At 39.1% G+C, this 15100-nt stretch overlaps 1 protein-coding gene across 1 annotated transcript; it reads left to right on the forward strand.

The window, feature by feature from the left end:
- Positions 1–4366: 4366 nt before the first annotated feature.
- On the forward strand, positions 4367–11363 carry LOC106087795 (plexin-B). Its single transcript, XM_013252964.2, has 2 exons — positions 4367–10920; positions 11026–11363. Exon 1 carries the CDS (start codon positions 4477–4479, stop codon positions 10876–10878), a length of 6402 nt encoding a protein of 2133 aa, XP_013108418.2. The 5' UTR covers positions 4367–4476; the 3' UTR covers positions 10879–10920; positions 11026–11363.
- Positions 11364–15100: the final 3737 nt, after the last annotated feature.

Consider the following 15100-nt stretch of genomic DNA (forward strand, 5'->3'; position numbering starts at 1 on the left):
CTTGATGGCACAATGGCGGAGTGCACCATATGATTTGTGGTTGTTGTACAAATGAGACCACCTTAAATTGTTTCGCCATGCTCAAGCCAGAATTTTTCTAAGGCAGCTCTTATTTTCGTCGTTAATGTGAACCTGAGCATACGGAGCAGTAGCAAAACCGTTGCAGTTGTCTAGTGTTCAAAGCCATTAATACAACTTGCTAAAGTTATTTGCACTGTGTTGGCAATCAGTGTAAAATTCATCTCTGACTTTACGACCAAATGTCACCGCCGACGTGTCAGTTCCGGCACCCAATAGCTACCACAATTCCAAAATAACAAAATGAAGGTACCTTTACCAATTTGACAGCAACGTGAATTTTGGCAATTTTTTCGATTTTGAAAAAATGTGGGGTGGAGCCAACAATCCCAAAACAGTTTAAAAAAACAGTTTAACACAATTATGACAATGCCAACCTTTTTTGACATACCACAGCATCCAGAGTATTTTCATCAAATAACTGTTGTTATCCACACTGGTGGAAGAAAGGAGAGAGTGGGAGAGAAAGCATGAATTTCTAAGATTATTTCGAAAATAAATCCTAAATTAAGGCTCGGTTAACCACCAATCTGATGGTCCCTTCAAGCCTCAAGAGCAAAGACCCAACCAAGAATTATTTGCCACATTGACTGTTGGCGGGGTTAATCTGTGGATGGCTTTTCCTCTGGTTGTTGAGTGGTTCCCAACCAAATTAGTAGTGGGTTGTCTGGGGAAGGGTGTATGTGTGTGTGTATTGTGTGTTGTGTGTGTGTTGTGTGTGTGTGTGTTGTGTGTGTATTATCACTTTTATTCTGCATAATTTTGGGTACTTGTACAACTTTTCGTATAAAACTCAAAATGGTCGGTAGGTGGATAGATGGATGGTTGGATGTTTGAGACGGTAATTATGGTAGCAGATAACAATGCTCTTTTTGAACTTCTTTTTGCTGGTCGGGCAAATGTCTTTAATTAAAATTAATGAGTTTCATGTGTCCGCACACATTGCTGTCGCCCAAAAAAGAACATTAAAGCGAAGGAGCGTGGCTGGCAAAGATTTCTCTTCTTGTAGTTGTAAGAAAACAAATCTGCATAGGATGTTGTTTGCGTTGCTTTTATCCAAAGTCAAATCATTGATGAACCTAAATATACAAAACTGGAAAGGTCAGTGGACTTTTTGTCCATTCACTGTCCTATTATTACCCACAAAATGTGAATAATTCGTCAAGGGAAATAGCCATGTACACCCAAGAACATATTTAGCTAAAGTGGTATTTAAGTGCTCAAATTAAGATTTCGTTTGTTCGGCAAATGTAATGTTTGGCACATTTTGAGAAAGGTGGACATTTGAATTTGAGCCGATCACAAACTTCGTTATAGGTATCGAAGATCAAAACTGCCTTTAAAAGACAAATTCCCGATAACAAAGAAATTTGCTGGACAAATGTGAATTTTTCACCAAGAACATGAAACCGGAGTCCATTGAAGTATTAGTCTGGTAGTCTCACGTATAGTAGTCTCAAGTATTAGTCTGGTAGTCTCCCAAAAAGCATTTTTTTCGGTTTTTATCGGTTCCTTCCTGCATCCCAACTTCTTGACAATTGTTTTAATTTCCAGACCTCTTAAATTCCCAATATCTTTTAATTACTTCTTAAATTGTATAGGATGGGACACTTTTGTATCACGACCCTTTGCTTCAGTTCCGTAATGTCATGATCCGTCTGTGTGTCCGTTTGGTGTAGGTTGTTGTTGTTGTTGTAGCCACATATCTATATGCGGAGGTAACAATCCTCGCCCGGAGCCGCCCGGCCTCACTAAGACTCTGCACTCGACACCGAACATTTCACTATACGCAACCTGTGAACACTCCCGGTGGCTCTCAGCTGAGCTTTTCGTGATGGCCAACTTATATGAAAGCTCAGAGTTCCAACCTGTGTGTGGGTGGACGGCCCTAAACTCTTGTCCCAATATATTCAATGACAACCTTCGCATTTAAACTATCTCCATAATCAGAAGTTTTAGTAACTAGGGGTATGTGGGAGGGACCACTACCCTAACACGCATATAAGAGGTGACAAATTTTCACCCGGGAACCATTCTGTGTAATTTTTTGAAAACATTTTAGCCGTTTTTGGGTCTAAGCGGAACAGACGACACAAGATTTTCCGAAATAAAATTATTAAAGAAAATATGTTTTATTTTTCATTGTAAATTGCTTCTAAATTCAGTTTTTTTTTAAGTTTTAATTGAAATATAATTTTGTATAGAATCATTTTCTAGTATGGTACATTAAAACGTCTGCATCAATTTTGTTTTAATATTAAATTTTTTGTGCTAACGTTCTTTATAAACTGCAGTGTCTGCAGTACAGTGAATTGCGCTAATGTCGATAACATCGTGCAGTGTATTGTCACACATCTGGCATCATCTTAAAAAATCTGTTTCTCTATTAGTGCGCGGGATGTTTTTGCTTCATCGATAGCTCTTATAAGATTTTTCTTAAAAAAAGGTAAGTTATAATTATTTTAGAATCATTTAGAATCATTTTCTAGTATGGTACATTAAAAATTTGCATAATTTTTTTTAATATTGAACTTTTAGTGCTAAAATTCTTCATAAACTACAGTGTTGGCAATACAGTGAATTGCGCTAATGTCGATAACATCGTGCAGTGTATTGCCACCCATCTGGCATCTTGTTAAAAAATCTGTTTTGCCATTAGTGTGCGGGATGTTTTTGCTTCGTCGATAGCTCTAATAAGATTTTTCTTAAAAAAGGTACGTTATAATTGTTTTATAATTATTTTATAATTGTTTTAATTATTTATTTTTAAAAATCCCATCCAATTCTAAAGACCCCATATAAGATTTTTATTTGCCACAATTGTGTGTAAAATCTCCCAATATAGATAAATATTTTGCAAAAACCCTTGTAAAGTTCATTTTAAACGTATTCTTTCTGGCAAATACGATAGCATACATACATAGTATTGTTAAATTTGATCATTTTCTTTTTTAAATTATTGAAAAGCTATTTAATATTCTGCAAAAAAGTTAATTTTTTTTTTGTAACGCTGCGGCCATCAAACCATCGGCGTTGGATAACATTAAGTAGGCGACTCATCAAAGTCGCACGCACCTATTCGTTGAACGCTTTGTTCTCGTGTATATAAAAAGATTTGTAGTGTCTTCTTATTGTGAAAAAGAAAAAGTTAATAAGAAAAAATACTTAAATAGTCAAAGAATAATGTTTAACCAAGGGATATGATACACAAATAATATCAAGTGAAAGTGTAAAATAGTGTGATGCCAATCATCAAGTAAGCAGAGTGTGAAGAGTTTTAATGAATTCCATAAATTGCGTATCCACAATTCGATGCCTAATATACGAGTTTTAATGGCGAGAATATCTTTTAATTCACAAAAGTTGCTGTATTCTTTAGGTTCATATTGTTCAAAAGTTGCCCAATACGCGGAAATGCAATATCCTCAGAAGTAAAACTATCTAAACAAAGAGTGTCTTATTTCGACATTTTTACACAACTAGATATGCAATCATATTCTCGTCATAAGAAGGTATTTCATTGCACAAACGAAGTGTATGCCACATGTCGCAAGAAATTAGTGCAGCTTTATGAAATACAAATAATCAGTCAAATATTGGCAACCCATATGGATTTATAAGGGCGACCACCGCCCTGTAAAAGTGTCAAAACACTTGAAAACAATTTTGCAACATTTTGTTTATATTCGCATCTTTATCATAATTATTTATTCAGATGTAAACAAACGAGCAAGAATGTGTCATGAGTATTCCGGTGCTGCTGCTACATGCTAAACGGCGTTAGGCCGTCTTGCGCTATTTGAAAACTATACGACCATGAAAAAGTAAACACATTGGCCCGAACGCCTTCTCTGTGCACTTTCCGCGGCTTTGCTCTCTGACGCCGTTAATTGTTTTTTCTCCGTCCCGGCTCCTGTCTGTGACGCAGATGTACACACACAGTGAAAAAGTACAAAGTGATGCAAATAAAAGATATTCGGAAATTATTTTATACAATTTTTTAACGCAATAATCTAACAAATTTTATCCGGCAGCTTAAAAACCGTACTAAAAATGCAATGGAACTTTTCGAATTGTGGAATTCAAGTGGTAAAGAAAAGAATTTCTTGTTAAAATACAATTGGAAGTGAATGTTCTTAGTTGTGGCTCTCGTCAAATTAATGTGTACATGTATGTGCTGCTTCTTACTTCTTGTATTTTTAGATGATGTGACTTCACAAAAGAAGTTTGTCTGCATCGGGGGCATCCAACCAAACCATCAGCAGCAACACCAACCAACAACGTAAGCTTACCACATACAACAACAACAACAATACATACACATACGTAGAGATCAACAACGCGTTTTCATCGCCTAGTAGTATTATATGTATATAACATTTGGAATTACACAAAAATATGATGGTGGCCGTCCATCCAAGTGTCGTCTCATTTTTTAGCCACAAATATTCATCATCGTTACCATCATTTGTAAAAAACGAACACACTGCCATTAAAAGACATCATCGCAAGCGAAAACGAAAATCGCTTCAGTTGCCCATACGTCTATTGCTCTATGCATTTTGCCTGCTGTGCCTGAGGCCATTCCAAAATGCATTGGGAGTTGTGGAGGTGGGGGCGGCAAACCCCTCATCAGCGTCGGCGAAGAACCCCAACTCGAATACAACAAATACTCAACAAAGTCAACAGCAGTATTCTCATGCGGACATTGTCGCTCAGTTCACATTGCCGCAGGCCACAACAACGAATAATTTTCATTCAATCACCCAGTCTCCGACCGCTGCTACCAACTTTAAGAATGCCACACTGGCATCGACTCCAGCGACCAAGGGTGTTTCGAAGAACTACTTCACTCACTTGGCCTACGATTATAAGCACAACGTTTTCTATGCTGGAGCCACGAACAAAATTTTGCAGTTGAACGAGAATCTGAGAGTGCTGAAGCAGGCCGTCACTGGCCCTCAGCGCGACTCACCCCAGTGCCACGCCAGTGGTTGTTCAGAAGACGTTGAAACGTCTATGGTGAATAATCATAACAAAATACTTATTGTCAGTTACGCCCAAGGCGGCATTTTGATTGCCTGCGGCAGTGTAAGACAAGGAGCCTGTGATATTTACAGTTTAACCCATTTCCCTACAAATCCACGATTCATCGATATTCCATTGGCTGCTAATGATGAATTCGCTTCGACCTATGCCTTTGTGGGTCCTGCTGAGTACTCCTGGAAGAGGGAGGACATTCTATATGTGGGCACCACATTTACAAATGTGGGCGACTATAGGCATGATGTGCCGGCCATATCGTCACGTCGCTTGGCGGATCTGAACTATGCCGAATTCGAGATTAAACAATCCATAATTAACATTGATGTCAAGTACCGAGATCACTTTTTGGTCAATTATATTTACGGTTTTAATTCATCGGAATTTGCTTACTTTGCCATTGTGCAGAAACGTTCACATCTGGCCGAGGAGGCAGGTTATGTAACGCGTCTGGCTCGCATCTGCATTACAGACTCGAATTATGATAGCTACACAGAAATCACCATACAATGTTTGGCCACTCAGGACAATGAGGACTACAATATCCTGAGAGATGCTAAAATTATGGTGGCCGGACAAAAGTTGGCCCAGCAAATGGGTATTAAGCGGGGTGATCACGTCCTGGTGGCAGTGTTTTCGCCCTCCAAAGACATAACTAATCAGCCGGAGGACAAATCGGCTATGTGCATTTATAGTCTTAAGGAAATCGAAGAGGCATTTAATGAAAATATCCATTTATGTTTCAATGGCACTATAAAAGACCGCAATCTTGGCTATATATCTGGAACCATTGATGATGGGCGTTGCCCAGGCACAACAGGCAATGTTTACAGTTTTTGTAATGTGGGTCTAAAAATTAGTGGCGTGGCGCCCATTGCGGCACATGCTCTCTTCCACTTCGACAATGTGTCGATAACATCTGTAACGACCACTACAACTGGGCCACACTCACTGGCATTTCTGGGCACCGAAGGAGGTTCAATAAAAAAGGTACTGTTGTCGGGACAACAGCCTGGCGAATATGATGAAATCGTGGTGGATCCCGGTAATCGCATTTTACAAGATACTGTCATGTCACCGAAGAAGGATTTCCTCTACGTTTTGTCCAAGAACAAGGTGACTAAAATGCGTATGGAGCACTGTTCGCAATACACGAACTGTTCATCCTGCTTAGAGTCGCGAGATCCATTTTGTGGCTGGTGCTCACTGGAAAAGCATTGTACAGTAAGGTCTACATGCCAAAAGGACACATCGGCTGAACGTTGGCTGTCACTAGGTAGTGGGCAGCAATGTATTGACTTTGAATCAATTCTGCCAGACAAGATTCCCATCACTGAAGTCATTCAGGTGCAGCTGATGATACGCACCTTACCTGAACACTACAGTGGAAAATATCGTTGTGTTTTTGGCAACTCCACACCCATCGACGCTGAGGTTTTGGAAAATGGTCTGGCTTGCATGACGCCCCCACCCGAAGAGCGCCCGCTTATACCACCTAACATGGATCATATATCTGTGCCCTTATCGGTACGCAGTTCGGAGACCAACAAAGATTTCGTTACACGTTCATTTACATTCTTCGACTGTACTCGTCATAATACCTGTCAGACATGCGTTCATAGTCCTTGGGACTGCAACTGGTGCATTTATGACAACAAATGCATGCACAAAATGCAGAAATGTCGTAATTTGGAAAAGGTTATAGCAAGGGAGAATGAATGTCCTCATATGCGTCGCCTACGCGAACCCATATTGCTGCCAGTGAAGGTGCCCAAGGAAATACGTTTCGAAATTGAGAACTTACCCAAACCCAAAAATGCTCCCTACGGATTTCTGTGTACAGTACAAATAGAAGCTGCCCAGATGATGCTGCCAGCACGCATAGAATCGAATCGCATTGTAGTGTGTGAGAAGACACCGTATTTCTATGAAGCAAACACCATTGAATATCAAGCAAGAGTTGATATCACCTGGAATCGACAACATTATATAGATACGGCCTATGTAACACTTTACAAATGTGACGTTTTGGGCTCTCACAGGGAGCACGCTGACTGCAGTTTATGCGTCACCAGAGATCCCAAATATCAATGTACTTGGTGTGGTAATGCATGTGCCTACAATGAGACCTGTCCGAATGGTTCTTTCTCCAGCGGTGGAGATCATGACCTATCCTCTGCTACCTCGACAACGTCATCGCTGCTGACTTCGCCCAGCCACAATTCAGCCTTCCATAAGTTCAACGATTGTCCCAAACCACGCATTGATATGATAAAGCCACTATTTGGTCCCATTGAAGGTGGCACTCTAATAACCATAGAAGGTAGCAACTTGGGCATACGAGAGGAAGATGTAAGGGGTAAAATTTCCATTGGCTCTGTACCCTGCGAATTGGTCAACTATGAAATATCCGTTAAAATTGAATGTCGTACAGGGGCTGTGAATCATGAACTTACCGCCCCGGTTAAAGTATTCAACGATGCCGGTTCTACAGAGTCGAGTGTCCAATTTCAGTTTAAGGACATTCAATTAAATGGATTGACTCCCACTCGAGGCCCTAGGTCGGGAGGAACGCAGATCTCTCTGATAGGAAAATATCTGAATATTGGATCGAACATTAAGGCCTTCTTGGATGAGTACGAATGTCACATCAATATTACTCAGGTATCATCTTCACGGTTAACCTGTATTACATCGGAGGCTACTCAGCCAGAACCTATACGCATGCTACGCCTCATTGTAGATGGCGCCAATCGCACATACACCTGTCAAACACCCCACCATCAACAGCAGCACAGACAACCATATAGTTCATATGACCAGCAATTATCATTCCACAATAACTATAATTATTTATTACCCTCACTGACACGCCCCTGTTCCATTTTTAATTACACCCAAGATCCCACCATCATGGAAATAAAACCTTTGGTCAGCTTTGCCAGCGGTGGTCGTCTGCTAACGGTGCACGGCATGAACTTGGACTCTATACAGAAACCGGAGTTGGAGGTTTACTACGAAAACGAGCGACTAAATAAGACGGCCTGTACGGTCATCAACTCCAGCCAAATGGAATGCCCATCGCCCACGGTATCAAAGCAATTTCTCGAATATAAGGTGCTGTTGGAGCAGCAAAGGGATCACGACTACAACCAATCACCGTCTGCTGCGCAATCCACCTCTGTTGGCTACCATTCTATACGCAAAAGGAATAATCACGCCTACGGAGCAGATACATCCGACATTTACAGCACCATCGGCACCAATAGCCGCTATCATGAAAGCAATATGTATCAAGCGCAGGATGTAGCCGCCTTTGTTAAGATACGTGAGACTCAGTTGAACCTGCAGCTGGGCTTTGTAATGGACAATGTCCAGTGTGTTAAGGATTTGAGCAAGTTTTTCCCCAGTTTGCGTAGCACCATTGTGTACTTCCAGGATCCCAAATATCATTCATTCCCCGATAACCTTAAACTGTACAAAGGTGACACTCTAGTTATAGAAGGAGAACTTTTGAATATTGCCGCCGATGAGTCGGACGTCAATGTGACAATAGGAACGGCGCAGTGCAACATCACCAGTCTTACGATGACCCAATTGCTGTGCACCCCGCCCGAAAAGCAACCCGCCGGTACCGATGAGAACAATATGGTGCAGTCCAACGATTTACCTCTGGTCGTGGTAACCGTAGGTCGCAACCTGCGCTTCGTCATCGGCCACATAAAATACGATATACTTAAGCCCTTTACATTTTCGCATGCTATGTGGGTGATCATCTTCACCATTCTAATTGTACTTATGTTATTGATAGCAGCCTTCTTTAGTTACCGCCGCAAGTCGACACAAGCGGAACGCGAATACAAACGCATACAGATACAGATGATAACGCTGGAGAGCAATGTGAGGTCGGAGTGCAAACAGGCCTTTGCAGAGCTACAAACCGATATGAGTGATCTGACGGCGGATTTGGAAACCACCGGCATACCCACACTGGATCATGTCAATTACATAATGAAGGTATTTTTCCCCGGCGTCACGGATCACCCCATACTCAACTCTCCGAAGATGCACATGAACAACTTCCATACGAACTATGATGCTGCCATGTTGCAATTCGAACAATTAATTAGTAATAAGTACTTTGTTCTCACATTCATCGAAACGCTGGAAGCACAAAAATCGTTCAACATACGCGACAAAGTCAATGTTGCCTCATTGCTGATGATTGTTCTAATGACGAAAATGGAATATGCCACAGAGATTTTGAAGTGTCTATTGCTGCGGCTGGTGGACAAGTCCGTTTGCAACAAATACCCCCAGCTAATGTTGCGCCGTACCGAGAGTGTGGTGGAGAAGATGTTAACCAACTTCATGGCCATTTGCATGTATGACTATTTGAAGGAGTATGCCGGTTCCAGCCTCTTTCTGCTTTTCAAAGCCATAAAACATCAAATTGAGAAGGGACTGGTCGATGCCATCACTCACGATGCTCGCTACTCCTTGTCCAAGGAGAGGTTGTTGCATGAACAGATACCACATTCTGTGGTAGTTCTCAACATCATCCAAGATGATTTGGATGAGAAGGTTCAGTGCAAGGTATTGGATTGGGACTCGATATCTCAAGTAAAATCAAAAATATTGGATGCCCTCTTCAAGAATACCCCCTTCTCCATGAGGCCATCCGTGCATGAGGTGGACTTGGAATGGCGGCATGGCCGGGATGGTCATTTGATATTGCAGGATGAAGATTTAACAACGAAAACCATAAATGGATGGAAACGCCTGAACACTCTCGCCCATTATGGAGTCAAAGAGTCGGCGGTCATGAGTTTGGTGGCCCGCCAAAATGATTGCAACAATATGCCCTACGGCAAACAATACCAACCACCGTACAATAATTTTTACTTTATCAACAACTCGCAATCGCACATCATCATGAACAATGACATCGAATCTGGACTGCAGCAACCACGTGTCTATCACTTGGTTAAGCCCATGCTGCCCGACCATTACATGAACATCAAGAACTCGGCGATATCGGGTGGAACCAATGGCTCGACAAATGGTGAACCAATTCATAAGACCATACCTGAGGTATATCTCACTCGTTTGTTGGCAGCCAAAGGTACTGTGCAAAAATTCGTCGACGATTTCTTTGCCACCATACTCACCGTGAACGAAGAATTGCCACCGGCCGTTAAGTGGCTGTTCGATTTGCTGGACGAGGCCGCTCGCAGGCATGACATCTACGATCCGGACATAGTACACGCCTGGAAATCGAACAGCTTGCCTCTTAGGTTTTGGGTGAATTTCATCAAGAATCCAGACTTTATATTCGATGTAAATAAAACAGTGACCGTGGACGCAAGTTTGAGCGGCATTGCCCAGGCCTTTATGGATGCATGCTCGACGACCGAACATCGCCTGGGCAAGGATTCACCATCGAACAAGTTATTATTTGCTAAGGATATACCACAGTATCGCAAAATGGTTAAACAGTTTTACAGCGATGTGGCGCGGCTGCCACAAATCAGCGATATGGAAATGAGCACCGCCATGCATCACTTGTCCATACAACAGAACGATGAATTCGATACCATAGCAGCGCTCAAGGAACTGTACATATACGTTACCAAATATAATGAACAGATAACGGATGCCTTAGAAAATGATATTAATTGTAAGAAAATGTATCTGGCCCACAAATTGAAGAATGTTGCATTTACCCTGGACGGTGACGAGACATCAGCTTGCTGACACTCATTGGACACGGATTTAATATTAAATAAATTATGGAATGTAAAGTATACAACCAATTCATTGCATAGCCTCCTTCCCAACCCTTAGGAATGTTTTATGTGTATTAATGGACACATTTTTTTGGTTACGTTACTTATGTTACAGGTGATGTGACTTTCCCATTCGAAAGTATGGTCTAAGCTTTCGTGGGTAAGATGGAGGAGAGAGAGTGCGAGTCAGAAGGAAGTTGACAACAAATCCAACACAAGAAGACACACGAAGATGATCAAGTAGAGTATAGAGAACAAAACAAAAAAAAAAAAGGAAAGAAATGAAGCCATTATGTATTTACAGTAGTCGTCGACTTCCTATAAATATTTAGGAAACACATACACACACAAAAACAACCACACAAACAAAAATTACATTTATTTTTTCAGTTCGCCAAACTTATAGACTGCATAAAATGACTTTTCAAATAAAAATTTATTTGTGCAATTGAACTGGTATGTATTTTTGTTTTGATCTTCAATGACATTGTAAACCATTTCCAAAGTCTAGGTTATAACTCGAGAATAGGGAAAACAAAAAAATCTTGAAGGAAAAGCAAGTTGCATACAAAAAACAAATAATTCTTAAAAGTTTGTTGTTGCTGTTGTGGCCACATTTTTATGTGGAGGTGGCGATCCTCCTCAAGCTCCTATAGGTGAGCAAGCTCGTTCGGCAGCCCCTGCCGATGAAGGACTCCATCGGGTCAATCCGGTACGTACAACCGGCTGCCATGGTATTTGTGGTGCTAATAGTTATCCCGTGCCGGGTTGCCTTATGCTTATATATTTTTATTGTGGAGTTATGTTTTTATTGTTGACGTCTGGATAATTTCATTTATACTACGAGGACTGCCAGATAAATGTGTTGCCTATTGATGAAAATGCAAAACATTTGTCACTTTGTAGTAAAGAAGCCAATAAGGACCATTATTAAATATTTCAAAAATTTAACAAAAATATGTTAGCGGCAAAATTAATCACAATGATTTAATTTACTATTTATAAACTACTCAAAGTTATGGAATTGAAAGCAAATTGTAAACAAAAAAGACGCTTGGAACGCTATTCTATTCTATTCTATTCTATTCTATTCTATTCTATTCTATTCTATTCTATTCTATTCTATTCTATTCTATTCTATTCTATTCTATTCTATTCTATTCTATTCTATTCTATTCTATTCTATTCTATTCTATTCTATTCTATTCTATTCTATTCTATTCTATTCTATTCTATTCTATTCTATTCTATTCTATTCTATTCTATTCTATACTATTCTATTCTATTCTATTCTATTCTATTCTATTCTATTCTATTCAATACGTTCGGCTAGTGGAACAAATATTCTGTCATAGCCAATTAAAGCAAGTAATCAAAAAGGCTTCCCGGCCATGTAACTCAGCTTCCTTTTAAAAGCATATGGAGCATGTGAAAAATGTCGTAATTCAATAGACATTGTGTTCCAAAACCTTGCAACCCGGACTACAAACCATCGTTCTGCAACACTTGCAGATATCCGGGGCAATAATATTTGTGGATTCCACTTGACCTAGAGAACGAGAACCTTCTACATAAGAGTGGTGGAATGCCCGATTTAGTAGTTTTATAAAAAATATAAGTAGATCCCAGAAGCAGTAACCAACCAAAAAATTTTTTAATAATTCCAAATTTAAATTTTTGTTAGCACAATGCTAGAATGGGTATTGAATCTATTAAAAATGTTTCACTTTGATGAGATTTAATATAGAAATCATATCCAAAATCTACCCTACCTTAGGTTCAATTATAATATTGAAAAATTTTACATTTATGTGTTGGTATATTTCAGTAAGTTAACATAGATGGACCAAACCATTTAAATATTTGTATCCTCTTAAAAGACTCCAGTTGTAGTTAAAAAATAAACAGGTTTACTATTTTTGAATCATATATATTAGAACTGCAAACTCAGGTTCATGCGTTGAAGCGTGCGTCACGAAGAATTTTTTTTTTTTTTTGAGTATAAAAAATATTTTTTTTACAATTCATTTATTGTTCGACATCGCGATTCAAGTGCTATTTCAATTAAACAAAATATGAAAATTTTACAATACATTGAAAAAAAGTTAAAGCACATTATTTTCTGTAGCGTGCGTTTCTGATCCACAAAAATTGTTTTGCAAAACATTTTTTTTTAATTTTAATATATTTTTGTTTAATTCTGCGGAATCCAACGAGAACAAACGTTTTTACGGCAGGTGGTCATGCGATGTATGCTGGTGGAAGTAATGCCCAAGGATGCCTCTATCTCACGGTATGTCACTTACGATCCTACATTATAAGTCCAGGCAGGTCATCAATGTTCTCTGGTACAACCACCGTTTTTGGACGACCCTCACGGAATTCGACTTTCATCGAGCGTCGGTCACGGCTGCATTCATTAAGCCAGTTTTTCACCAAGCTATAGAATGGTGCTTCATCCCCATACAAAGAGTTAAGTTCATCAATGTACTCTCGTCGTGATAATTCACATCGAAAGTTGTGAAAAACGATCGCAGGAAAATGTTCACGAGTTAATTCCTTTTTTGCTTTGTCAAATTAATTTTTCAAATCATTGTAAACAATTCGAATGATGGCGTGCGTCGAAACGTCCTGAGTACGGTTTTGCTAGAAAAATGGCAAACTTTCCAATGGGAATGTCATATTGCACCTGGTAACACTTATTTTTTTTTTTTTTTTTTTTTTTTTTTTTTTTTTTTTTTTATTATTCTTAAGTCTATAGATTATAATCCTTACAGACTAAATTATATGCTAAATATTTACGAATATATACATATTTTAGATTCAAAATAAATAAAACTATGTGTTTAAGTGAAGTATTAATTTTCTTTTAACAGAATCACGTTTTTCAGAGAGATCGATGAGGCTATAAAATTTATTAAATTCAACAAAGAGGCGGCGTAAAGGGTCGTTGTTTGCATAGTTTGATGTGAAATAATTTATTTGAAATAGCTGATAGTTTCGGGATGGCCTTAAGGGAACATTTATGTAAATTCTATTCAAAATAAAATCGGAGATTATTTTGCCTTGCATTATATTGATAAGGAAAGTAACATTCAGCATTATTCGTCGGCTTTTTAATGTTGGTAATTTTATTAAGTTTAATCTGTATTCGTACGATGGTAGAGCCCGAGGGTCCCAGCCACGCCCCTTAAGGCAAAATAAAAGAAATTGTTTCTGAACTGACTCAATCGCATTCGAATGAATGGAATAGGCTGGATCCCATATAATGGACCCATATTCCAAAGTAGAACGTACAAAAGAAATATATAATTGTTTCGTTACTAAGGGATCTGAAAATTCTTTACTCCAACGCTTGATAAATCCCAAACTTCTATAAGCTTTGTTCGTAATTAAGGAAATATGTTTTCTAAAATCCAACCTGTGGTCCAACAGAATCCCCAAATCATGAATAGAGTCCACATACTCCACCATACAATCATTCAAATAGTAACTCGTATCAATTCTTCTCAGCCGAAAGAAAGACATATGTTTACATTTTAAAGTGTTTAGTTCTAGCAAGTTAGCATTGCACCATTTATAAAACTCATTAAGATCGGATTGCAGTATACACTGGTTTGCTTCCTCATTAAAAGAGTAGAAAATTTTAACATCATCTGCATACATTAGAACCTTTGATCGATGTATCACGCTGGGCAGGTCATTTATAAACAATGTAAATAAGACCGGTCCAAGATGACTTCCTTGAGGAACACCGGATGTCACAATTATCTTGTCAGAAATAGCATTTCCTACTTTCACCATCTGAGCTCTGCCCATTAGATATGATCTTATCCACTTCAATAACGCATTGGAGAAACCCATAAGATGCAACTTCAACAACAGTAATTCGTGATTGACCTTATCAAAAGCCTTACTAAAGTCTGTATAAATACAGTCAGTTTGATATCGTCTTCTAAATCCTTCATTTACAATCGTAGTTAACTCTAAAAGATTCGTCACTGTAGACCGATGCTTCCGGAAGCCATGTTGAAATTTACAAAAAACAGATGAGACCTGAAAGGATAATATCTCAGTCACAATTTTTTCAAATAATTTAGGAATTGTATTCAGTTTAGCGATTCCTCTATAGTTCGATGCATCAATTCTACTACCCGATTTAAATAAAGGTACAATAAACGATTCTTTCC

This window comes from Stomoxys calcitrans, chromosome 1 (genome assembly GCF_963082655.1).
Source record: "Stomoxys calcitrans chromosome 1, idStoCalc2.1, whole genome shotgun sequence".
Taxonomy (NCBI): Eukaryota; Metazoa; Arthropoda; class Insecta; order Diptera; family Muscidae; genus Stomoxys; species Stomoxys calcitrans.

Excerpts from the sequence above, each read along its gene's own strand:
- LOC106087795 (XM_013252964.2), top strand. The coding sequence starts at position 4,477 with ATGATGGTGGCCGTCCATCCAAGTGTCGTCTCATTTTTTAGCCACAAA.